Source organism: Gadus chalcogrammus, chromosome 17 (genome assembly GCF_026213295.1).
Source record: "Gadus chalcogrammus isolate NIFS_2021 chromosome 17, NIFS_Gcha_1.0, whole genome shotgun sequence".
NCBI lineage: Eukaryota > Metazoa > Chordata > Actinopteri > Gadiformes > Gadidae > Gadus > Gadus chalcogrammus.
In genome coordinates, this window is record NC_079428.1 from 4,012,955 (window position 1) to 4,040,085 (window position 27,131).

At 40.2% G+C, this 27,131-nt stretch overlaps 2 protein-coding genes across 6 annotated transcripts; both read left to right on the plus strand.

Moving 5' to 3' along the window:
* Nucleotides 1-722: 722 nt before the first annotated feature.
* Nucleotides 723-15,418, plus strand: LOC130370190 (uncharacterized). Of its 3 annotated transcripts, XM_056575904.1 has the most exons (5): nt 723-1,173; nt 1,353-1,428; nt 1,998-2,051; nt 13,717-13,770; nt 14,852-15,418. In XM_056575904.1, exons 1-5 carry the CDS (start codon nt 1,022-1,024, stop codon nt 15,125-15,127), a joined length of 612 nt encoding a protein of 203 aa, XP_056431879.1. In that variant the 5' UTR covers nt 723-1,021; the 3' UTR covers nt 15,128-15,418. The 3 variants fall into 3 exon arrangements, with proteins under 3 accessions (XP_056431879.1, XP_056431881.1, XP_056431880.1); XM_056575906.1 differs by lacking the exons at nt 1,998-2,051; nt 13,717-13,770; nt 14,852-15,418 and adding exons at nt 7,535-7,588; nt 7,940-8,300 and having other exon boundaries at nt 919-1,173; XM_056575905.1 differs by lacking the exons at nt 13,717-13,770; nt 14,852-15,418 and adding an exon at nt 2,363-3,069 and having other exon boundaries at nt 960-1,173.
* Nucleotides 11,843-26,228, plus strand: LOC130370185 (uncharacterized). 3 transcript variants are annotated; one of them, XM_056575897.1, is made up of 6 exons: nt 11,843-12,000; nt 20,581-20,720; nt 21,149-21,261; nt 23,820-23,895; nt 24,476-24,529; nt 24,868-26,228. In XM_056575897.1, the coding sequence occupies exons 2-6, from the start codon at nt 20,592-20,594 to the stop codon at nt 25,144-25,146; spliced, it is 651 nt and encodes a 216-aa protein (XP_056431872.1). In that variant the 5' UTR covers nt 11,843-12,000; nt 20,581-20,591; the 3' UTR covers nt 25,147-26,228. The 3 variants fall into 3 exon arrangements, 2 of the variants coding, with proteins under 2 accessions (XP_056431872.1, XP_056431873.1); XM_056575898.1 differs by lacking the exon at nt 11,843-12,000 and adding an exon at nt 20,254-20,360 and having other exon boundaries at nt 20,645-20,720; XR_008892955.1 differs by lacking the exon at nt 11,843-12,000 and having other exon boundaries at nt 20,254-20,720; nt 23,789-23,895.
* The last annotated feature ends 903 nt before the right edge of the window (nt 26,229-27,131 follow it).

Sequence of the window (27,131 nt, forward strand, 5' to 3'; positions counted from 1 at the left end):
CACGGAGCTTCTACTCGCACTTTCATTCAAATGAAACCGCCAATGGGTGTAGGGTCCGAGAGGGTAAATTGGGGTGCTAGCTCAAGCCGGATATTTTACCTCGGGCAGTGTAAACGAGCAGACTATGCGGAAAAAGCCGCGCATAAGACGGGCATATTTGCCAGTGTAAAAACATCTTTTGAGGCAGATCTTTTTTATTATTTAATCGGTGGACGGAATCTTTGTCTTTGCTTACAAAGCAGATGTGTACAATGGTGCTACACTCAATCTTTTACTGCATATGCATCACCAGATAATGCATCAAACCAAGTTAAAGTCAGGCGTGCATCATACGTTATTTAATTTAGTGGGGGGTCTGGGTAGTGTCCCCACCAAAGCTCAGACCAAACCTACGCCCTTGGTTCAATACCAATCATTACATCAATTCATCCTAAGGATCCTATGAACTCTGCTGTGAAAGGTGTCAGACATTTATAGAAATTGGGATCTTATATTTCATTGTCTGCAGGACCAGCAGAACCTACCGGCCTTTGTTCTAGTTTGCCACCAATCTTCTGTACTTTCTTAAGTGGACAATCAAATCAGACAATGAAACCTACCTCCTAAGTCAAAGCCGAAGATTTCATAGAATATAAGATAACAAAGTTAGGGGGAAAGATAGGTGGATTCACACACACACACACACACACACACACACACACACACACACACACACACACACACACACACACACACACACACACACACACACACACACACACACACACACACACACACACACACACACACACACACACAAACACACACGTCCTGTGTGCACAGTGGTAATGTATTGTACCGGACAGAGACTGTTGATCCATCGAGCCATCTTACTATCCATATATTAACTATTATCTATACTTAACATAGAAACATAAACCCAAGTACAGACACACACAGACGCAGACTGACACAGAGACGCACACAAATAACGTCGGAAATTAAACAGAAGGAATTGAATGGTGTGCGTTCACCAGTGAGAATGGGGATGTGCCCAAAACAAAGGGCTGGGCTACGACAACACCTACTCCTCTACACACCTGCCAACCTTCTGGCCATCGAGACTTTATTGCAGTTCAAGCAGGTTGATTGTGAATTCTCTCTCACGGACATCCGAGCATCTCCAGCCAACAGGTGAGGACGGATACTGACCCTGTTTCTGATGGTTATCCCTTACCATATTTTTAATATTATTTGTATCGTTATTATTATTTATATTCATCTTTAGAATGGAACACCCACTTGACAGGGTCAACTTCATTGGCATTCCTTTCCATGTCAGGAAGAACTTATCTTTCTTCTGGTCTCTTTAGGATGACCCGCGCAGTCTTGTCCATCCTGGTGATCTTTGTGTGTCTTGCACCGATGCTGGAGGTCAACAGCACACAGGTAAATGTGTCCGGTCTTTTTCTACACTACAAAGAGCTGCAGTTTTTCTGCACTTTAACGTTTACATTTCTCATCCGATAATAATGAGTAATTTTATTCATGTTATGATTTACGTGTGGTTAAATGCAGAAGTACATACAATAATAAGATTTAATTTGATTTTAAAATAACTCTGAAAAGGTTATCATCCCTGCCCAGTTCCAGAGCAATCAGCCCGATAAGTCTGCAAAATAATTCTCAACATTGAAATAAAGCATTGCAGCCAGAAAAACAAAAAGCATGCCAAAATATATTCTGACGTAGACGTAGAAGAAAGCATAACGACACTGCAAGACATGTAGCAAGGTGTCCCTTAACAAATGCATGCAATGCTCATGAAAGGGATCTTTTTATGCACCTTTAATTTAATAATTTAATTAGATTTAATTTAATTATTTCCCATTCATCATTTCCACCTCTTAGAGCTGCTGTTATGCTTCTTAAGGGGTCAGACCAGTTGGACGACTGGTCAAGGGAACAAATGTCTTTAAAACTGCTAATAGACTAACTTATGACTTCTCAACTCTCAGGATGACTTCAAGATGTTTATTGAAGATGTCGAATTGTACATCAATTCCTTGAAGGTGGGTCACATCTCGCACGGTGCTGTCAGAACTACGGCACAAATTGGTCACGGTCAGACTCAGTTCACTTAAAATGAAGAAGCTAAAATTATGATTATATGATTTAATTTATTAAGGTCACATGAAAACATTATCTCTTGTGCAGAAATAGCTGATAACAAAAACAACACAAACTGTAAAACTTGAAGTAAAGAAATATCTAAACAATGCACAAAAAATATGACACTGCAATATGGAGCACAATAAGGTAACAACATAGCTTATGCCGCTATAAAATACAAACTTCCACCTGTTGTTCTCTGCACTTCCAGGAAGAAGATTTGGAGATGATTGCCAACAGCCTCATAGACAAGCAAATTCGTATAACGGACAATATATTGAACCACATACAACACATTGGGCCTGAGTTTGCGGCAGTCAAGAAGCTATTTGAAGCAATGATGGAGATTATCCCTGAACTAAGAGCTAAATGGCTCAAGTCCCCTGAAGACTATAAGCTTTTTTGGGAGTACATCCACAAGGCAATCAAGGGACTCAAAGTCTTGCATGAAACCATGGTGATCAAAGATGAATTATAATCACACCTTCTTAACCTTAGCATTAGTTGATGAATAAAGCAGCGAGGTTTCTCGCTGCTTTATTTGTTGTTTTTGTGGTTGTATCATTAGCATAGGGCTTAGTGCGAGTGTGTTCTTATTCACTGATGCGTCACACAGGATGATGGAGGCTGGAACCTGTTGGCCCGTGTCAGAAATTGTCAGTCAGGGTCAGATAGTTTAGGTTTCTGGCTGCTTTATTTGTTGTTTTTGTGGTTGTATCAAGGTTTAACTGAGTGAACATCTGTACAAATGCCATGATGTTTTAGGTTTTGGGTCTTTCTTTTCACAATATCTGTTCTGTCTGCCTTTGTACAAGATTTTGTAAACTCTCCTTAATTACAGGTTGCATTTAAAAGGTTAGTTAAAACATTTGAAGAAATAAATGTTTTTGTCACTTCTTGGTATTCTTATTTGATTGGACTATTTCCCCCTAAACTCATCCATCTTTCTGTGTTGTTGTTTTTTCTTGCGTTGTGAAAAAGTATAGAAGAGGAGCTGTTATTTATTTGAGAACAGGCTCTGAGTAGGTATTTCTGTTTAGTGTGTTTTGGATGACCCACTCAGTCCGTACTGAGACGTATTGTGTCTGTACATCTCCACAGCATTCAGAGCCTGCTCAGCTGCATTCTGTCTGGCTTTTATTTTGGATCTCCCGACTCCCATTTAATAAAACCCTCAGAGTGAATCTGAGGAACACAGACACTTAGGTAGTCTAGTAGGTCCAGTTTAGTAGGATTTCACATAATATAATCGGGAAAGACCCAAGATCCATCCTAACCTGTGCTGAAAAAAGAAAATAGGGAAACTACCTGGGAGGAACAGCATAAGGGATAGGTGGCCAAATGAAGACATCAAAGTTAGAGGGAACTAAAGAAGGACACACACACACACACACACAGACACACACACACACACACAGTGGTAATGTATTGTACCCGACAGAGACTGGTTGGGTGAGACACACCCATCTCCCAAGGCCATTGGTCTCCATGTGTCTCAGAAAGAGGTGTTTTTAGATGACTAAAGTATGCAACGTTGTTGTAGACAATTGGATTCAGCTGCTGTGAAGAGTTTGCAGTGTAGTGTTGATCCATCGATCCATATTTCCATCCATATATTATCTATTATCTACACTTAACACAAGTACAGACACACACAGATTCACAAAAATAACACATTTCATAGCATTAGGCTCAATTCATGCCCGTGCAGATTTCCCTGTCCAGCACTTTATGAGTCGTGAAGGTCACATCGTATGAAGTGATTTGTCTTTGTGTGTGTGTGTGTGTGTGTGTGTGTGCGTGCATGCATGCATTTGCGCATGCATGCATGCATGCATTTGCGCGCGCGCGTGCGTGTGTGTAAGGTTGCTCAATGTGTAGCATTATATATGTTTTCATACATGTATGTACGTACGTACGTACGTACGTACCGGTATGTATGTATGTATGTATGTGTACGTACGTACGTACGTACGTACGTACGTACGTGTGTGTGTGTGTTGCTCAATGTGTAGCATTATATATGTTTTCAATGTTTCCACATTTTTACCATGTTTGGCATTCAATTTGAGATGTTCCCAGGTTCAGGAAGAGACTATAGTATATTAATAAAGATAAAGATGACATGTTACTCAACAACAGCTTTGGTTAACCGCGCCACCGGCTCCACCTGCACCAGGGAGCGCTGGGAAGTGACCCAGTCCGTCAGTGGACTACAAAGAATGAAAGCGATGGTGATGTGCCCTCTGTGTGAACAGAGGGCTGGGCTAAACAACAGCTACTCCTCTAACCCTAACCACACTGACAACCTTCTGGCCATCAAGACTTTATTTTCTCTTATCCTTTAAACTTAAGTATCACAGAAAGGCTCAATACAATTTCTTTGTTGGGGTTAGGGTTAGGGTCTTTGGGTCTCTTTAATATTTTTCTTATCTTCGTTATTAATATTAAATATTTTTTATCATTGTCATTTTTATGTATATACATTTTTATATTTGAACACCCTTCAGACAGGGAAATAGTACAATGGTATTCCTGGCCGTGCCAGGAAGAACTTCTTGTTCTCCTGGTCTCTTTAGGATGACCTGCACTGTCTTATCCATCCTGGTGATGTTTGCACATATGCTGGAGGTTAACAGAATGGTAAATATATATGGTATTTTTCTACTCTGCAAGCTGCAATTCTTCTGGATAAAAAGCACTATAGAGTAACGTTTACATTTCCAAACAAATTTCAATGACTCATGTGAAATTCAAAAGTAAAGCCTATACAATAATATGATTTTCATTTTTAGCTTTCATGTGTGAAGAATCCAAAAATCACAATTTCTTAATCCAAATCTGAATCTTACTCCAAATTCTTGACCGGAATACATCATTCAAATAAAGAATTTAAGTCGAAAACAAAGAATTTGCCAAATAAATTCCTGAATTAGATTTCGGGGTAATTTAACAAATGCATGCAATGCGCATGAAAATTATTTTCCCGTCCTCAATTCTGCCTCTTTTGGCCGCTGTTTTGCTTCTTAAGGGGTCATAACTGACTTATACCAGTTTGACCACTTGGTCAAGGGAACAAATCTCTTTAGAAACTGCAAAAAAAAACAAAGCAGTTCTCTCCTCCATCGCTCAGGATTTCTGGAAGTAGAAGATTGAAGCTTTGGAATTAAAGGTAAATTCCCTGAAGGTGGGTCACATCTCGCACGGCGCTGTAAGACCTACGGCACAAATTGGGCACGGTCACTCGGTTGAAAAATAAACGGTGACATTGGCCAGACTTAAAATGAAGAAGCTAAAATTATGATTTATTATGATTTAATTTATTCAGGTAACAAACATTTCTTACCCTTTTATTGTGTGTCAGGGTCCTTCATCACCCTGTCAGAGTCGATCTCACATTAAGGTAAATTAAGCCAAAAAAGTTGCACAGTTCCCCTTTAATGTCTGGCTCACTGAACATTATCCCTTACATTGTGTAGAAATAACTGATACAAAACAAACACAAACTGTAAAACTTTGGAAATAAAAGAATATCCAAATGTAAATAAAAAATGACATGGCAATACGCAGCACAATAAAGTAACAACTTAGCTTGTGCTGCTATAAAATACAAACTGTAACCTGTTGTTCTCGGCGTTTCCAGGACCACTACAATACTGAGAAGCCCTCGCTGAAAGAATCAGAGAACACGATCATGTAAAGGACGCTACATCGGCCATAGTAGAACAATACAGTGGGCCAGAGTTTGCAGAAATCAAGAAGAAACTTGAGACACTGAAGGAGTCGAACTCTGAACTAAAAGAAACATTACTCCTGTTCACTGAAGTCACTGACAACAAGTTGGAGCTCATCCAGAGGGCAATCGAGGGAAATCAAAGACTAAGATGAAACCGAGGTGATCAAAAATGAATTATAATCACAACTTATTAACATTAGCATTAGTTGATGCATTAGTGAGCATTATTGTGGCATTGGCATAGGGGTTAGAGTAAGAGAGTTCTTCATCGCTGATGCGTCACACACAGGATGATGAGGCTGGAACCTGTTGGCCCGTGTCAGAAAGTGTCAGTCAAGGTCAGGTAGTTTAGGTTTCTGGCTGCTTTATTTGTTGTTTTTGTGGTTATATTCAGGATTAACTGAGTGAACATCTGTACAAATGTCATGATGTTTTGGGTTTTGGGTCTTTCTAACAACAATATCTGTTCTGACTCTCCTTAATTACTGGTAAATATGCAGGTGTGGACGCTCAATGCTTTGCAAAACCATAACAAACAAAAGCTCTCAATCATTAAAAACCGGACTGCCTCTATATGGAATTACTTTCTGCTGAAGGTCTTGTGTGCAGTACTTAGTAACTTAGTAACGACAAGCGGTAAGCAGGCCCATTGTAACACTATAAGTCGACCCCCCCCCCCCCCCCGTATATATAATGTACCTGCCAACATTCTGGTAATCAAAACTTTATTGCAGTTCAAGCAGGTTGATTGTGATTTCTCTCTCACGAACATCCGAGCATCTCCAGCCAACAGGTGAGGACGGACTGACCCTGTGTCTCATGGTTACCCGTTGTACCATATTTTAATATCATTCTTATCGTTATTATTATATATTTTTGTTATTATTATTCATATTAATCTTTATATTTGAACACCCACCGGACAGGGAAAACTACAATGGCATTCCTCTCCGGGCTCGGAAGAACATCTTGTTCTCCTGGTCTCTTTAGGATGACCTGCGCTGCCTTGTCCATCCTGGTGATGTTTGTGTTTCTTGCACCGATGCTGGAGGTCAACAGCACAACGGTAAATATGTCTGGTCTTTTTCTACTCTATGAAGAGCTGCAGTTTTTCTGGATTAAAAGCACTATAACGTTAACATTTCTCAACCGATAATGACTCATTTTATTGATGTTATTATGATTTACGTGTGGTTAAATGCAATGGTATATATAATAATACCATTTCATTGGATTTTAAAACAACTCTGAGAAAAGGTTATCAGCCCTGCCCAGTTCCAGAGCAATCAGCCCGATAACTCCACAAAATAGTTCTGCAACATTGAATGAAGCATTCCAGCCAAAAACACAAAAAAATAAACATATTCTGAAGTCGATGAAGAAAGCGTAACGACACTGCAAGACATGTAGCAAGGGGCCGTTTAACAAATGCATGCAATGCGCATGAAAGGGATCGTTTTTATGCACCTTTTATTTAATTACATTTAATTTAATTATTTCCCATGCCTGAATTCCACCTCTTTGGGCCGCTTTTATGCTTCTAAAGGGGTCATTGCCGACTCATACCAGTTGGACCACTGGTCAAGGGAACAAATCTCTTTAAAACTGCAAATAGTCTAACTTACTGTATGACTTCTCAACTCTCAGGATGACCACAAGAATGCGATTGAAGCTGTCGAATTGTCCATCAATTTCTTGAAGGTGGGTCACATCTCGCACGGTACTGTCAGAACTACGGCACAAATTGGTCACGTTCAGACTCAGTTCACTTAAAATGAAGAAGCTAAAATTAGGATAATTATGATTTAATTTGTTCAGGTCACATAAAACCATTTACCCTTTTACTCTACTTCACGTCAGTTTATCTCACATTACTCTTACATGGTGCAGAAATAACGTAACAGAAAACAACATAAACTGTAAAATTTGAAGTAAAAAAATATCTAAACAATAAATAAAAAATATGACATGGCAATATGCAGCACAATAAAGTAACAACATACCTTACGCTTTTATAAAATACAAACTGTAACCTGTTCTCTGCACTTCCAGGAACACTTCAAATTTAAGATTGACGCCCAAGCTGACAAATTAACAGAGCAAATTCGTGTGTTGGACGGGATGTTGGACGTCCTACAAAATGCTGGGCCTGAGTATTCGGCAGTCAAGAAGCAATTTGAGGCATCGAAGGAGACAAGCTCTGAACTAAAAGCTAAATGGCTCCTGAACAATGAAAACAGTGAGTTCATTTGGGAGTCCATCCGGGAGCTATTCAAAGTCCTAAATGAAACCGAGGTGAACAAAGATGAATTATAATCACACCTTATTAACATTAGCATTAGTTGATGCGTTGGTAAACATTATAATACGGCATTAGCATTGGGGTAAGTGTGTGTGTTCTTATTCGCTGATGCGTCACTGCATCACACAGGATGATGGAAGCTGGAACCTGCTGGCCCGGGTCAGAAAGTGTCAGTCAGGGTCAGATAGTTTAGGTTTCTGACTGCTTTATTTGTTGTTTTTGTGGTTGTATTAAGTTTAACTGAGTGAACATCTTTACAAATGTCATGATGTTTTGGGTTTTGGGTCTTTCTAACAACAATATCTGTTCTGACTCTCCTTAATTACTGGTAAATATGCAGGTGTGGACGCTCAATGCTTTGCAAAACCATAACAAACAAAAGCTCTCAATCATTAAAAACCGGACTGCCTCTATATGGAATTACTTTCTGCTGAAGGTCTTGTGTGCAGTACTTAGTAACTTAGTAACGACAAGCGGTAAGCAGGCCCATTGTAACACTATAAGTCGACCCCCCCCCCCCCCCCCGTATATATAATGTACCTGCCAACATTCTGGTAATCAAAACTTTATTGCAGTTCAAGCAGGTTGATTGTGATTTCTCTCTCACGAACATCCGAGCATCTCCAGCCAACAGGTGAGGACGGACTGACCCTGTGTCTCATGGTTACCCGTTGTACCATATTTTTAATATCATTCTTATCGTTATTATTATATATTTTTGTTATTATTATTCATATTAATCTTTATATTTGAACACCCACCGGACAGGGAAAACTACAATGGCATTCCTCTCCGGGCTCGGAAGAACATCTTGTTCTCCTGGTCTCTTTAGGATGACCTGCGCTGCCTTGTCCATCCTGGTGATGTTTGTGTTTCTTGCACCGATGCTGGAGGTCAACAGCACAACGGTAAATATGTCTGGTCTTTTTCTACTCTATGAAGAGCTGCAGTTTTTCTGGATTAAAAGCACTATAACGTTAACATTTCTCAACCGATAATGACTCATTTTATTGATGTTATTATGATTTACGTGTGGTTAAATGCAATGGTATATATAATAATACCATTTCATTGGATTTTAAAACAACTCTGAGAAAAGGTTATCAGCCCTGCCCAGTTCCAGAGCAATCAGCCCGATAACTCCACAAAATAGTTCTGCAACATTGAATGAAGCATTCCAGCCAAAAACACAAAAAAATAAACATATTCTGAAGTCGATGAAGAAAGCGTAACGACACTGCAAGACATGTAGCAAGGGGCCGTTTAACAAATGCATGCAATGCGCATGAAAGGGATCGTTTTTATGCACCTTTTATTTAATTACATTTAATTTAATTATTTCCCATGCCTGAATTCCACCTCTTTGGGCCGCTTTTATGCTTCTAAAGGGGTCAATGCCGACTCATACCAGTTGGACCACTGGTCAAGGGAACAAATCTCTTTAAAACTGCAAATAGTCTAACTTACTGTATGACTTCTCAACTCTCAGGATGACCACAAGAATGCGATTGAAGCTGTCGAATTGTCCATCAATTTCTTGAAGGTGGGTCACATCTCTCACGGTACTGTCAGAACTACGGCACAAATTGGTCACGTTCAGACTCAGTTCACTTAAAATGAAGAAGCTAAAATTAGGATAATTATGATTTAATTTGTTCAGGTCACATAAAACCATTTACCCTTTTACTCTACTTCACGTCAGTTTATCTCACATTACTCTTACATGGTGCAGAAATAACGTAACAGAAAACAACATAAACTGTAAAATTTGAAGTAAAAAAATATCTAAACAATAAATAAAAAATATGACATGGCAATATGCAGCACAATAAAGTAACAACATACCTTACGCTTTTATAAAATACAAACTGTAACCTGTTCTCTGCACTTCCAGGAACAATTCAAATTTAAGATTGACGCCCAAGCTGACAAATTAACAGAGCAAATTCGTGTGTTGGACGGGATGTTGGACGTCCTACAAAATGCTGGGCCTGAGTATTCGGCAGTCAAGAAGCAATTTGAGGCATCGAAGGAGACAAGCTCTGAACTAAAAGCTAAATGGCTCCTGAACAATGAAAACAGTGAGTTCATTTGGGAGTCCATCCGGGAGCTATTCAAAGTCCTAAATGAAACCGAGGTGAACAAAGATGAATTATAATCACACCTTATTAACATTAGCATTAGTTGATGCGTTGGTAAACATTATAATACGGCATTAGCATTGGGGTTAGTGTGTGTGTTCTTATTCGCTGATGCGTCACTGCATCACACAGGATGATGGAAGCTGGAACCTTCTGGCCCGGGTCAGAAAGTGTCAGTCAGGGTCAGATAGTTTAGGTTTCTGACTGCTTTATTTGTTGTTTTTGTGGTTGTATTAAGTTTAACTGAGTGCACACTTGTACAAGTGACATGATGTTTTTGGTTTGGGTCTTTCTTTTCACAATACCTGTTCCGTCTGTGTTTGTATACAGATCTTGTAAACTCTCCTTAATTACTGGTTAATATACTTATAAATAAATGGTTTTGTCTTATCTTGGTATTGTTATTTCTTTGGACTATTTATTATTTTTTTGCTTGTGAAAAAGTATAGAAGAGAAGCTGTTATTTATTTGGCAACAGGCTTTGAATAACCGAATGCAGGTCTCTATGAACACGCCCTAGCCTTAAAAGAACTGCAGATTCCTATACAAACACAAGAAACAAAAGCATGGGAACAAAACAACAAGTGGAAATCTAGTTGAACGTTCACTGATGTGATTATTGTTACTATATTATGCTATTTACCATTTTATAGCAAATATTTATGTTTGCTATATGTTCCCGGATACGGGATCCGAGATCCGGTCCCGGGATCCGAGATCCCGGATGTTGACAGTCGCAGTTCAGCAAAAGAGGCGTAGAAGAAGAAGGGGGCCGGATGTTGACAGTAATGGTTGTGGAACTGTGCAGTGCCATATGACGAATGTATTAAATATGCAAATTTGATCGGACCGGACTGGAAAGTATTACCCGACACAGTGGCGCGTGAAGTGACACAATTCACCCGCCACCATACAAATCCAACCGCAAATGGCGTGTGGCGGGCGTTAATTTCCATCCCTGACACACACACACACACACAAAGTGCTGGACAGGGAAATCTGCATGGGCATGAATTGAACCTAATGCTATGAAATGTGTTATCTTTGTGAGTCTGTGTGTGCCTGTACTTGGGTTTATGTTTCTATGTTAAGTATACACACACACACACACACACACACACACACACACACACACACACACACACACACACACACACACACACACACACACACACACACACACACACACACACACACACACACACACACACACACACACACACACACACACACACACACACACCCTGTGTGTGTGCACAGTGGTAATGTATTGTACCGGACAGAGACTGGTTGGGTGAGGCACACATCTCTCAACACCATGGTCTCCATGTGCGAGTTTGCAGTGTAGTGTTGATCCATCGATCCATCTTACTATCCATATATTATCTATTATCTATACTTAACATAGACATAAACCCAAGAAGAGACACACACAGACACTGACTCACACACAGACGCACACAAATAACGTCGGAAATTAAACAGAAGGAATTTAATGGTGTGCGTTCACCAGTGAGAATTGGGATGTGCCCAAAACAAAGGGCTGGGCTACGACAACACCTACTCCTCTACACCCCTGCCAACCTTCTGGCCATCGAGACTTTATTTTAGTTCAAGCAGGTTGATTGTGTATTCTCTCTCCCGGACATCCGAGCATCTCCAGCCAACAGGTGAGGACGGATACTGACCCTGTGTCTGTTGGTTACCACTCATACCATATTTTTTATATTATTCGTATCGTTGTTATTATTATTTCTATTCATCTTTATAATTGAACACCCGCTTGACAGGGTCAACTACATTGGCATTCCTTTCAATGTCCGGAAGAACTTATCTTTCTCCTGGTCTCTTTAGGATGACCCGCGCTGTCTTATCCATCCTGGTGATGTTTGTGTGTCTTGCACATACGATGGAGGACAGCCCACAGGTAAATATGTCTGGTCTTTTCCTACTCTTCAAAGAGCTGCAGTTCCTCTGGTTGAAAAACACTATAACGTTTACATTTCTCAACCGATAATAATGAGTCATTTCATTGATGTAATTGTGTTTTACCTACGTGTGGTTAAATGCAAAAGTATATGCAACAATAAGATTTAATTTGATTTTGAAACAACTCTGGGAAAAGGTTATCAGCCCCGCCCAGTTCCAGAGAGATCAGCCCGATAAGTCTGCAAAATAATTCTGCAACAATAGTCACGTTTCCATCTAAAAAGGTGAAGCGAATCTTTAGAACATTCGAAAAAAAGAAATTCGAATTAGGTGCGTTTCCATCAAGTGGTTGGAGCGGAAAACACACATTCCAGGGCTTGTCGTATCCTTTTGATAACATCCTCTCTTAGGTCCTGAAATATAGTGGAATTGTGTTGTTTTCCATCTAATATACCTGCAATGTTTTTTTCTTCGATGAGAGCAAGGAAAAGTTTTACCTCTTCAGCGGTCCACACGTAGGCTATCTATTATTCATATTGGCCATCTGTTCCATGGACGTATTTAAAGGATACATTGTACATAGGCTATTTATGATTCGAAATTCGCCCCAGCCTTTATACCACAGATACTCCAAGGTCTATAGCATATAACTGATTAGTTTAATGCATTTTCCACAATGACAATTTGACTGGAATTACTTAGTAGGTGTCCATATATCAGGGATTGATGGGCACGATATAATTAAAGGATATGCAAACATAAACATCCCATATCATATATATATATATATATATATGATATAGGATGTCTATGTATACAAACGCTAAAAAATACATATATATTTATGCTGCAAGTTGATGTCGGCAGGGTTGCTATGGCCGGTCGTTATGCGGAAATCGGAAGGATGTTGTCAGTCCCGTGTGTTCAATGTTCGCTACTTCACAGCTGTTTCGAAAAGTGTGTTGCCATCTCCCATTTTGCGCATTCACTCTTTCGCATTTCTCAAAAACCACCTCAAGCGAGCGGATCAACTTTTTTGCGAATTAGAGGATTTTTATGCAAAGTTTGGTGTTTCCATCACCGTTTACTGATTCTATACTTCAGAATTCGTCAAAAATCAGGGGATGGACCGCAGCTATTGATATAAAGGATTCCAGCCCAAAACACAAAAGATATGTCAAAACATATTCTGACGTAGATAAAGAAAGCATAACGCATGACATGTAGCAAGGGGTTTTTAACAAATGCATGCAATGCTCATGAAAGGGATCTTTTTTTGCACCTTTAATTTAATTAGATTTAATTAAATTATTTCCCATGCATCAATTCGACTTCTTTGGGCCACTGTTATGCTTCATAAGGGGTCATAGCCGATTCATACCAGTTGGACCACTGGTCAAGGGAACAAATGTCTTTAAAACTGCAAATTGACTAACTTATGACTTCTCAACTCTCAGGGTGACCTCAAGAAGAAGAATGAAGCCATGGAATTGCACTTCAATTCCTTAAAGGTGGGTCACGTCTCGCTGAATAAATTAAATCATAATAATCATAATTTTAGCTTCTTCATTATAACAGAACTGAGTCTGACTGTGACCAATTTGTGCTATTGACTAACTTATGACTTCTCAACTCTCAGGGTGACCTCAAGAAAAAGAATGAAGCCATGGAATTGCACTTCAATTCCTTCAAGGTGGGTCACGTCTCGCTGAATAAATTAAATCATAATAATCATAATTTTAGCTTCTTCATTATAACAGAACTGAGTCTGACTGTGACCAATTTGTGCCGTAGACCAATTCAACTGAGTCTGAGGCCCCGTCCACACGAAGCCGAAACAGGCGAACAGTTACGGTTTCGATCTATCCGGTTTCGCAGTATCTCCGTAAAGACGGAGTCAAGCGAAACCGGGTAGATCTGTAGAAGCGCTGTAGTACACATTCCAGGCCCATAAGGGGCGCTTTATGCTTCTGCTACAGAAATCCTTGCTGTTGTGAGTACTGAGACTCCGCAGGCTTAACAGTCATTGGCTAGAGGGTCGAGGGGTGGGGCGATGACGTCATGGTTTACGGTTTCAGTCGGTTTCAGGCGTCCACACGAATCCAAAACGAAACCGGTTAGATTTGAAACCACCTCCGAGGGTGGTTTCAGAAGTTTGCGGTTTCGGTCAGCGGATTCGCCGGCTTTGTGTGGACGAGGGCCGAACCGTACAAGACCTTTGCGGTTTCGCCATGAAATCGGCTTCGTGTGGACGGGGCCTGAATTGGTCACAGTCAGACTCAGTTCTGTTATAATGAAGAAGCTAAAATTAGGATTATTATGATTTAATTTATTCAGTTCACATAAAATAATTTACCCTTTTACTATACCTCACGTCAGTTTATCTCACATTAATGTCCGGCTCACTGAACATTATCCCTTACATGGTACAGAAATAACTGATACCAAAAAACAACACAAACTTTGGAAATAAAATAATATCCAAATATAAATGAAGAATATGACATGGCAAAAATACGCAGCACAATACAGTAAAAACGTAGCTTATGCTATGAAATACAAACTGTAACCTGATGTTCTCGGCGCTTCCAGGACCACTACAATACTGAGAAGGACGCCCTCGCTGAAAGGATCAATGAGCAAAATCGACTGCACTCTACTTTGGCCAAGTTAGAACAATACAGTGGGCCCGAGTTTGCGGCAATCAAGAAGATACTTGAGACACTGAAGGAGTCGAACTCTGAACTAAATGCTAAATTTCTCCTGATGACTGAAGTCAGTGACCACAAGTTTCAGATCATCCAGAAGAAAATGGAGGGAATCAAAGACTTAGTCCATGAAACCGAGTTGAACAAAGATGAATTATAATCACACCTTATTAACATTAGCATTAGTTAATGCAGTGATGAGATTTATTTAAAGCATTGATAGGGGTTAGAGTGAGTGGGTTCATCATCGCTGATGCGTCACTGCGTCACACACAGGATGATGGAGGCTGGAACCTGTTGGCCCGTGGCAGAAAGTGTCAGTCAGGGTCAGGTAGTTTTGGTTTCTGACTGCTTATTGGTTTTTTGGTTGAGGTCTTTCTTTTCACTATATCTGTTCTGTCTGCCTTTGTATAAGATATGTAAACTCATAAATAAATGTTTTGTCATATCTTGGTATTCTTATTTGATTGAACTATTTCCCTCTAAACTCATGCAACCACCTCTCTTTTTCTTTTTTTTCTTTTTTATAGAAGAGAAGCCGTTATTTATTTGGCAACAGACTTTGCCAAACAGAATGCAGGTCTCTGTGAACCTGCAGATGGGCTCAAGCATGCCCAACAGTTTTTGTTGAACGCTCCCTCCGCCTCCGGCTGGGCGTTCGGGTTCGTTAGGATTCGTCTGTCTTGTCCATCGGGAATTACACAGAAGGAATTGAAGGTTTCGTTTTTGAGATTAAGTGTTCACCAGTGAGAATGGGGATGTGCCCAAAACAAAGGGCTGGGGTAAGACAACACCTACTCCTCTACACACCTACCAACCTTGAACTGCAATAATCTAGACTTTATTGCAGTTCAAGCAGGTCGATTGTGAATTCTCTCTCAAGGACATCCGAGCACCTCCAGCCAACAGGTGAGGACGGATACTGACCCTGTGTCTCTGGTGTTGGTTACCACTCGTACCATATTTTTTATATTATTCTTATCGTTATTATTATTATTTACATTCATCTTTATATTTGAACACCCACTGGACAGGGACAACTACAATAGCATTTCTCTCCGTGCCAGGAAGAACTGATCTTTCTTCTGGTCTCTTTAGGATGACCCGCGCTGTCTTGTCCATCCTGATGATGTTTGTGTGTCTTGCACCGATGCTGGAGGTCAACAGCACAACGGTAAATATGTCTGGTCTTTTTCTACTCTACAAAGAGCTGCAGTTTTTCTGGATATAAAGCACTATAACGTTTACATTTCTCATCCGATAATAATGAGTAATTTTATTCATGTTATTATGATTTACGTGTGGTTAAATGCAAAAGTATATGCTATAATAAGATTTAATTTGATTTTAAAACAACTCCTTGAAAAGGTTATCATCCCTGCCCAGTTCCAGAGCAATCAGCCCGATAAGTCCGCAAAATAATTCTCAACATTGAAATAGAAAACAAAAAGTATGCCAAAATATATTCTGACGTAGATGAAGAAAGCATAACGACACTGCAAGACATGTAGCAAGGTGTCCCTTAACAAATGCATGCAATGCTCATGAAAGGGATCTTTTTATGCACCTTTAATTTAATAATTTAATTAGATTTAATTTAATTATTTCCCATGCATCATTTCCACCTCTTTGAGCTGCTGTTATGCTTCTTAAGGGGTCGGACCAGTTGGACGACTGGTCAAGGGAACAAATGTCTTTAAAACTGCTAATAGACTAACTTATGACTTCTCAACTCTCAGGATGACTTCAAGATGCTGATTGAAGATGTCGAATTGTACATCAATTCCTTGAAGGTGGGTCACATCTCGCACGGTGCTGTCAAAACTACGGCATAAATTGGTCACGGTCAGACTCAGTTCACTTAAAATGAAGAAGCTAAAATTATGATTATATGATTTAATTTATTAAGGTCATATAAAAGAATTTACCCTTTTACGTCAGCTTATCTCACATTAATGTCCGGCTCGCCGAACATTATCTCTTACATGGTGCAGAAATAGCTGAGAACAAAAAACAACACAAACTGTAAAACTTGAAGTAAAGAAATATCTAAACAATGCATAGATATGGAGCACAATAAGGTAACAACATAGCTTATGCCGCTATATAATACTAACTTGCACCGATTGTTCTCTGCACTTCCAGGACGAAGATTTGGAGATGGTTGCTAACAGCTTCATAGACCTGGAAATTAGTCTAATGAACAGTGTATTGAACATCATACAACTCTTTGGGCCTGAGTATGCGGTAGCCACGAAGCAAATTAAGGCAGTGATGGAGATTATCCCTGAACTAAAAGCTAAATGGCTCAAGTCCCCTGAAGACTATAAGCATTTTTGGGAGTACATCCACAAGGCAAACGAGGGACTCAAATTCTTGAGTGAAACCAGGGTGATCAAAGAGGAATTATAATCACACCTTCTTAACCTTAGCATTAGTTAATGCAGTAATGAGCATTATTATACGGTATTAGCATAGGGGTTATAGTGAGTGGGTTCATCATCGTTGATGCGTCACTACGTCACAAACAGGATGATGGAGGCAGGTTTCTGAATGCTTTATTCGTTGTTTTTGTGGTTGTATCAAGGTTTAACTGAGTGAACATCTGTACAAATGTCATGATGTTTTAGGTTTTGGGTCTTTCTTTTCACAATATCTGTTCTGTCAGCCTTTGTACAAGATATTGTAAACTTAATTACATTCTGTCTGCCTTTTATTTTGGATCTCCCGATTCCCATTTAATAACACCCTCAGAGTAAATCTGAGGAAGACACAGACACTTGGGTAGTCTAGTAGGTCCCGTTTAATAGGATTTCATAGAATATAATCGGGAAAGATCCAAGATCCATCCTCACCTGTGCTAAAAATAGAAAATAGGAAAACTACCTCGGAAGAACAGCATAAGGGATAGGTGGCAAAATGAAGATATCAAAGTTAGAGGGAACGAAAGAAGGACACACACACACACACACACACACACACACACACACACACACACACACACACACACACACACACACACACACACACACACACACACACACACACACACACACACACACACACACACACACACACACACACTTCCTGAACATGGGAATATCTAAAATTTAATGCCAAACATGGTAAAAATGAGGAAACATTGAAAACATATATAATGCTACACATTGAGCAACACACACACGCGCACACACGCGCACGCACTCACACACACACGCTTACTCACACACAAAGACAAACCACTTCATATGATTTGACCTTCACGACTCATAAAGTGCTGGACAGGGAAATCTGCATGGGCATGAATTTGGCCTAATGCTATGAAAAGTGTTATTTGTGTGGGTTTGTGTATGTCTGTACTTGGGTTTACGTTTCTATATTAATAGATAATGGATAATATATGGATAGAAATACGGATCGATGGATCAACACTACACTGCAAATTCTTCACAGCAGCTGATTCCAATTGTCTACAACAACATTGCATTCTTTATTCATCTAAAAACACCTCTTTCTGGGACACATGGAGACCATGGCGATGGGAGATGGGGGGTGAGATAGTTTAGGTTCCTGGCTGCTTTATTCGATTTTTTGTGGTTGTATTCAGGTTTAACTGAGAGAACATCGGTGCAAATGTCTTGATGTTTTTGCTCTATCTTTTCACAATATCTGTTCCGTCTGCCTTTGTATACAGATCTTGTAAACTCTCTTTAATTAAAGGTTGCATTTAAAATACCTTTTTATGGACAAATGTTTTTGTCATTTCTTGGTATTCTTATTTGATTGGACTATATCCCTCTAAACTCAACCACCTTTCCGTGGTGTGTTTTATTCTTGCCTTGTGATAAACTATAGAAGAGAAGCCTTATGTCATTTATTTGGCAACAGCAGGCTTTGAATACCCAAATGCAGGTCTCAGTGAACACGCCCTAGCCTTTAAAGAACTACAGATTCCTGTACAAACACAGCAAACAAAAACATGCGAACAAAACAACAAGTGGAAATCTAGTTGAACATTAATTTATGTGATCATTGTTACTATATTATGCTATTTACCATTTCATAGAAAATACCAATGATATATTAAGCTCTCACATTTTGGTGGAGCGCATTCAATGTCCCAATTTGGACAAATGTAAACACAAAGACGTCTTTATGGGGCAATTGCTCTGTCGCTAGCTTAGCCACTTTTTAGAGTTGAACACAATTTTAAACTCAAGAAGTCACGTGACGTGACGTCTTAAGCTCCATTGCTGTGTCATATGTACTTGTGGTTAAACCTGCAGCTGCGTTTTACCCTGATCTCAGACACTAGAGGGCGTATTTTGTGCGTGTTAGTCTAATCTCGAAACTGACGTGGTTTTAGAGACTAAACCAGTTTGCAGGATGAAACAAGGCTCCATCATAACCAACACACACACAGAATTAGTTTTATGAATTAAAAAAAAATAAAATAAACACCAGATAGTAAAGTACTTCAGAACAATACAGGCTACAATATAGGAGTTGCTTAAAGTGCCCGACTAAAGCTCTACAAAGAACAGATTATTTGCATGTAAAAATATAAATGAACGCACAGAGGATCGTACCATTCAACGAAACATAAAAAGGTCAATACTTAACTAAAATGGTTAGCAATGACAAGTAGGCCTAATTGATTGACGTAGGTGAGGGCAGATTCCAGACTCAGATTTACACAAAAAGTAGCCTAGACTATTTCATAATGTGTCAACATTATTAGCGTTTTTATTTATTATAGTTTTATTATATTAAAGTTCACTTTACGAGTCCATCACACATCTAGCTGGACACGCCCACATTTGAGGTTAAAACATTTTATAAACAAAGGTTTTTGTCATATCTTGGTATTCTTATTTGGCCGATTATTTCCCTCTAAACTCAATCACCTTTCTGGGTAATTTTTTCTTGCCTTGTAAAAAAGTATAAGGAGAGGAGCTGATATTTATTTGGCAACAGGCTTTGAATAACCAAATGCAGGTCTCTGTAAAAACTTCCTGGTCTGGAGCTTCCTGTACAAGCCAGACCTGCAAACTCCTCAGAGGAAAAAAGGTGACAGTGTCACAGGGGGATTTTATTTTTATTGTAATATGCAAATTACACTAGTCTGAGCGTGACTTAACAAAACTCAGCATACTTGATCAATAATCAATGTCAAAACATCCTTAAGGCTTATAAAAAATATTTTATTTACAACTGTCACAAAAAAAAAATTTGTCTCTTAGCCTGGTGTTCAGAATTTAGTAGCAATAGCGGTAAGGTTGCAGAATGCCACCAACAGAACTCCTCTCCCTTTCCAACAGCTACGGCATGCTCAACAGCTTTGGTTGAAAACTTCCTCCACCACTGGCTGGGTGTGAGGGTTCGTCAATCTGGTCCGTCGGGAAGTACACAGAAAGAATTTAATGTTTTGTTTTTGTGATGAAGTGTTTACCAGTGAGAATGGGAATGTCCCCAGAACAAATCGCTGGGCTACGATGACACCTGCCAACCTTCTGGCCATCGAGACTTTACTTTCATCGTTAATATTATATATTTTTGATTATTGTTATGAGTATTCATATTAGTCTTTATATTTGAACACCCATCGGACAGGGAAAACTACAATGGCATTCCTCTCCGGGCTCGGAAGAACTTATTTTTCTCCTGGTCTCTTTAGGATGACCCGCGCTATCTTGTTCATCCTGGGGATCTTTGTGTGTCTTGCACCGATACTGGAGGTCAACAGCACACAGGTAAATATGTCTGTCTTTTTCTACTCTGCAATGAGCTGCAGTTCTTCGGGATAAAAAGCACTATAACGTTTACATTTTTGAACCGATAATAATGAGTCATTTTATTCATGTTATTATGATATACCTGTAGTTAAATACAAAAGTGTATATGCAATGATATGATTTCATTTGATTTTAAAACCACTCGGTGAAAAGGTTATCAGCCCCGCCGAGTTCCAGAGCAATCAGCCCGATAAGTCCCCAAAAAAGTTTGTTGAGCTCACATTAACGTCAGGCTCGCTGTACATTATCACCTACATGGTGTGGAAATAACTGATACCAAAATATGTAAAACTTGGTAATAATAATAGAATAGCACAATAAAGTAACAACATAGCTCATGCTGGTGTATTATATAACTTGTAACCTGTTGTTCTCTGCGATTCCAGGCACTCTACAACAAGGATCGTTCCCTGAAGGATGAGCTCTACCAGACACTGAAGGAGTTTACAACTCAAATACGCCTCCATTATGTTGTTCTCGAGGAGTTGTTCACGATTTGGTAAGAAGGAAATGTATGTGTCAAAACTGAATTGTAATCAAACCTTCGAAGCTGTTTAAGAATGTTCAATTAATTATCCATTTATTAACATTAATTAATGCAGCAATAATCATTATTATATGGCGTTTGTTTAGCGGTTAGAATTGGTGGGTTCATCATCGCTGATGCGTCACTGCGTCACACAGAGGATTTTTTATCATCCTGCTAATATAGTAGCAGGCCTCTCACACAAGTTACTCATGTGCGCATGTGCCAAGCAGTCTGCAGTTCACACAACACACAGCACGCGCGAACGTATACATACACTGCAAGCACGCACAAACACACCGCATACACACTTCGCACACAAACGGACATGCGCACAAACATACATGGAAACGCACACACCGCACGTCAAGACAAAGGCAGCGACACATACATGGCAGCACACACACACGCACGCACGCGCACACACCGCACGTCAAGACAAAAGGCAGCGAAACACTCACCGTGGTAAGACGTTATTTTATTATTAAACATAACGGCTCCGCCATCGACACACGCGCAGGTAAGAACATACACGCACATACACACCGCATACACACACCGCACACACGCACATCGAACGAATCATACACAGAAACGCGCACACACACACACACACACACACACACACACGCACGTCAAGACAAAGGCAGCGACACATACAAGGAAGCGCACCCACAGGCGGGTACACACACGCACAAGACAATTCCTCACCTGCCAAGCAGGTCGATCATTTTGTCATAAAATCCGTTAAATTCAAACATCGCGCCGACCGGCATATCAACACACAAGTGAAGTGATCTTAAAGAGACAGTGTCCCTATAACGCAACAATAACATGTCAATAACACAGTATGATGAATTGCACATCAACACACAAGTGACGTGATCTTAAAGAGACAGTGTCCCTATAACGCAACAGAAACATGTCAACAACACAGTATGGTGAATTATGTCTATAGAGTCCACCACAAAACTACACTTTGTTGCTGAAATGTAATATTACTCTTCTCCTTGAGCCTCCCGAAATGTCTTGCGATATTGATGTACCCCTTCCCCCCTGCGGCCTGTTTTAGTTTTTTTCTTATGTTTTGTGTGTATTCTATGTGTGACTGTAGGCTACTGCTGCCTGTCTTGGCCGGAACGCTGGAAGAGATGTTTAATCTCAATGATGATTATTTTTTTCCACCAAGCAATAGTAGTTGCCTTGCATTTTAAAATGTCAATGCACTTTTCAGCCCTGAATAACAGTAAAAGCTATTTAATAATTGATTTGCATGCATAGTATACTACACTTTCAATTGAGCAATTACCCGTTACCATAAATTGACTAATTTTATAATGTAATCAAATGCTCACACACTAGCTGCTTTCAGACACACGTGTAAGTCCCGATGTTCTCCTGATGAGCCGTATATGTGAACCACATATCCTGACATTTGTACCCTGAAAATCTCCTGAATTATGCTACCCCTGAGGTAGTATTTTCTCCGTAGGAAATGTACCTTATATGTGAATGAGGAGTAGAAGTCTGTATTTCTCACACCACTTTAGTGGGAGTGTTGACGCTTCGGCATGTCATTGAGTGGCCCCCTAAATGATAATCAGCCTGTTGCCTTTTGTTCGCTGAATGGTTAAAAAATAAATGGCACTGCTTTTAAGAGTCATTTGTGGTGAACGAATGTTATACGTTGTAACATTATAGGCAAAATATTCTTATATTATGCGCTCAGAAATTTGTTACCGTATTTTCCGGACTATACGTCGCTCCCGAGTATTAGTCGCATCAGTCAAAAAATGCTCCATGACGAGGAAAAAAACATATATACGTCGCATCGGTGTATAAGTCGCATTTATTTTTAAACATTTAAACAAGAACGTTTAGTCTGGAGAGACTGAATAAAATTGCAATAGCAATATAGGTGTGTCGGTCCCACTCGTAGTTCTGAGAGTATACCGAATTCAGTGACACCGGGATTCCACCGGACGCGTATGCGCCGCGGTCCTAAACCTGAGCGCACGATCTTCACAAGTCCAGCGGAGGGCTCCAGTTTTCGCCGGCCAAGTCATGCGCTGTGATATGTGTGACAGCTATGTTGCACAACATTGCAGCTAAGGCTGGGGTAGCTTTGGTTGAACCGGAGAACATTGAGGACGATGACGACGAGAATATAATTTATTCGGTGGTGCAGTAGGCTTGCAGCGTTCAGTTGTAGGCCTAATGAATGACGGTGCCATCTTGCGGCCAAAGATTATGTACGCACAATTTTGGCATATAAGTCGCTTCGAAATATAAGTCGCAGGGCAAGCCAAACTACAAAAAAACTGCGACTTATAGTCCGGAAAATACGGTACATTATCGGCTGGGGTTTCCACATTATAGAGGTTAAGCGCGGTAAACACGTGCGCGAAAACTCTAGTTGTTATTATTGTTGATATACATTTTTATATTTTAACTCCCAACAGACAGGGAAAAATTACTATGGTATTTCTATCTGTGACAGGAAGAACTTCTTGTTCTCCTGGTCTATTTAGGATGACCCGCACTGTCTTGTCCATCCTGGTGATGTTTGTGTGTCTTGCACCAATGCAGGAGGTATACAGCACACAGGTAAATATGTCCGGTCTTTTCCTACTCTGCAAAGAGCTGCAGTTCTTCTGAATAAAAAGCACTATACATTAACGTTTACATTTCTCAACCGATTTTAATGACTCGATTTTATACACGTGTTCATGATCTACTTTGCGTTAAATACAAAAGTAAAGTCAATACAATAATATTTTTATTTGATTTGAAAAGGTTGGCAGCCCCGCCCAGCTGTAGAGCAATCAGACCCATCATTTTATTTTTTTTCTTATCAACTTTCATGTGTAAAGAACAGAAAAAACACAATTTCTTTATCCCAATCTTAATCTTACTCCCAATTCTTGTTTGAAATGCATCATTCAAATAAAGAATTTAAGTCAAAAACACAATGGATTTGCCAAAACATTTCCTGAATCAGATGAGGGTGTTCGTTACACAAATGCATGCAATGCGCATGAAAAATATTTTTCCAGTCCTGAATTCCACCTCTTTTGGCCGCTGTTATGCTTCTTAAGGGGTCATAGCCAACTTATACCAGAACAAATCTCTTTAGAAACTGCAAAAAGGCTGTTGCCTAACTTTTGACTTCTCCTCCACCTCTCAGGATGACATAAAGAAGAAGATTCAAGCTTTGGAATTGAAGGCCAATTCCCTGAAGGTGGGTCACGTCCTTCACAGCGCTGGAAGGCGAATTGGAATTATCAGACTCAGCTGAAGAATAGACTGTGACATTGGCCAGAAATGAAGAAGCTAAAATTATGAATTATTATGATTAAATGTATTGAGGTACCAAACATTTTTACACTTTTATTCTGTCGGGGTCCAGCATCAGGGTTGATCTCATATTAATGTCCGGTTCGCTGAACATTATCCCTTACATGGTGCAGAAATAACTGATACCAAAAAAACAACATGGCAATAAGCAGCACAATAAAGTAACAACATAGCTTATGCTGCTATATAACATAAATCTTAACCTGTTCTCTGCGCTTCCAGGATTACTGCAATACTAAGAAGGAGGCAATCTTTAAAATGTTGGAAAAGGACGATCAGTCACTTGACGCTGCATTGGCCAAAGCAGAAAAACGCGAGGGGCCCGTGTTTGCAGCAATAAAGGACAAACTTGAGATGGCGAAGGAGTCGAACTCTGAACGAAAAGCTCAATTGCAGCACTTCACTCATGTCTGTGACCTCAGTTGTGAGCACATCCAGAAGGAAATCATGAGACTCAAAGACTTAGTTAATGAACCCGAGGTGATCAAAAATGTATTATAATTATTACTCGTTAACATTAGCATTAGTTGATGCATTAGTGAGCATTATTATATAGCATTAGCATAGGGGTTAGCGTCGGTGTGTTCTTCATCGCTGATGCGTCACTGCGTCACACACAGGATGATGGAGGGTGGAACCAGTTGGCCCGTGTCGCCTGTGTAGTTTAGATTTCTGACTGCTTTATTGGTTAGTTTTTGTGGTTGTATCAAGGTTTAACTGAGTGAACATCTGTACAAATGTCATGATATTTTTTTTTGTTTTGTTTTTTGGTCTTTCTTTACACAATAGCTGTTCTGTCTGCCTTTGTATACAGATCTCGCAAACCTTCCTTTATTACTGGTTGCATTTAAAACACTGGTTAAAACATTTTTGTCATATCTTGATATTCTTATTTGAATAGAACAGGGACAAACACAGAAAGCAAGCCCCCCTTCTGAGGCTGAAGTGTGCACGTTTAACTTGATTGTGCCCCTGCCCCACCCAGAGACCAGAGCACTGCCACTGCAAGGCCAGTGGGGTGTTGAGGGGCGTAACAATGCCCACAGATAGGGCCGCCATTTTTTCATAATAATAACAGGACCGACCTTACGTCGTGACGTCAGGAGCGACGTTGAATGGCATCGACCCTTTCAGATGGCAACGACCGTTTACGAAAGGGAAATCTGCGTCGGCTACTCACACGTCCAGGTGAAACGCGATGGGCGTCTTTGAAGGTCCGTGGAAGTCCGTGAGAGTACTGGGAAAGTCCGTGGAAGTCCGTGAAAGTCCTGAGGAAGGCAGTGGAAAGGACACAGGCGCTCCTCACTTCTTGTCGCGTGATTTCCTTCGCCCGAGCCCGGTCAGCAAACCCGCGTGGTCACACCCGCTATCTTGTGCGGCGGTCCCTCGGAAACCCCGGGGCAGTAGCGTCGCTAGCTGCGTTGGTTAGCAGGCCACTGTTCAGCTACTTTTGTCAATTAAGTGACCGGGTCGTATGTGACCCGGTCCGGTGGAGCTTTCAAGTTTGTGTTGAACTTTGTCCTCTTGTTATGCGGATATGTCATCCAACAATACTTCACTCCCCGAGTAAAACATGTGCTCTCCCCAACGAACTTCATTTTTTCCTCTCTTCCTTTTTCCAGCACGTCTCTCCCGCCAAAAAAACTCATCGCGCCCCCTCCTGGCTCGATGGCCATATTACAGTTAAATTAAGCAAAGGATACATGCTCCCTCCTCCAGCACTTCTGGAAGAGCCTGGTCGCAGACTCACACACAGACACACACAAATAACACATTTTATAGCGTTCATGCCCATGTCCGGCTTTTTATGGGTCGTGAAGGTCACATCATATGAAGTGGTTTGTCTTTGTGTGTGTGACAATGTTTCACATTCAATTTTAGATATTCCCAGGTTCAGGAAGAGACTATTGCAGTGGCGTCACTAGGCTGCTTTATTCGGGGCTAAAGCCCCGGATATTATTTAATTAGCCCCGAATAAAATGTTACATTTATCAGTTGCCTAGTCCTTCTAGTCCTTCCTTCTCCTTTTGGCAAGAGAATAAACAGTTTAAAACATAACCAGACTGTTTACCACCTCAAGTGATTAACCCATCCCATCCCCAGTCAAATCCATATATATTAGCGCTGTCAAATTACAGTGTTAATTTCGATTAATTAATCACAGAAAAAATAACTCGTTAAAAAAATTAACGGCAGAATAATCGCGCTTCTATAGTGCCATTTTACCCGGTGCGTCATTTGCGTTGAAACAAAATGGAGGCAGACGAGAAGACGCTGCTCGGCCCCGTGAACAGAAAATTCATGTTTAAACAACTCCCAGACGGAACTGTAGATAGGAACACCGTTATCTGCAATCTCTGTAGTAAGGAATTTTCCTATCACCGGAGTTCATCAACCCTTAAATATCCCCTCAATGGAAAACATTTGGTAGCAAGCTCGCGGGTACGAGCTGCCACAATAAACTGGTCATTTGTTCAACTTGTTCT

What these genes read in the sequence shown, in the direction of transcription:
- LOC130370190 (XM_056575904.1), top strand. Translation starts at nt 1,022, where the DNA reads ATGGGGATGTGCCCAAAACAAAGGGCTGGGCTACGACAACACCTACTC. An exon ending in CGAGCATCTCCAGCCAACAG is followed by an intron (nt 1,174 to 1,352) that starts GTGAGGACGGAT and finishes TGGTCTCTTTAG; the next exon opens with GATGACCCGCGCAGTCTTGT. An exon ending in TGTACATCAATTCCTTGAAG is followed by an intron (nt 2,052 to 13,716) that starts GTGGGTCACATC and finishes CTCAACTCTCAG; the next exon opens with GGTGACCTCAAGAAGAAGAA.
- LOC130370185 (XM_056575897.1), top strand. Translation starts at nt 20,592, where the DNA reads ATGGCATTCCTCTCCGGGCTCGGAAGAACTTATTTTTCTCCTGGTCTC. An exon ending in GAGGAGTTGTTCACGATTTG is followed by an intron (nt 21,262 to 23,819) that starts GTAAGAAGGAAA and finishes TGGTCTATTTAG; the next exon opens with GATGACCCGCACTGTCTTGT. An exon ending in AGGAGGTATACAGCACACAG is followed by an intron (nt 23,896 to 24,475) that starts GTAAATATGTCC and finishes TCCACCTCTCAG; the next exon opens with GATGACATAAAGAAGAAGAT.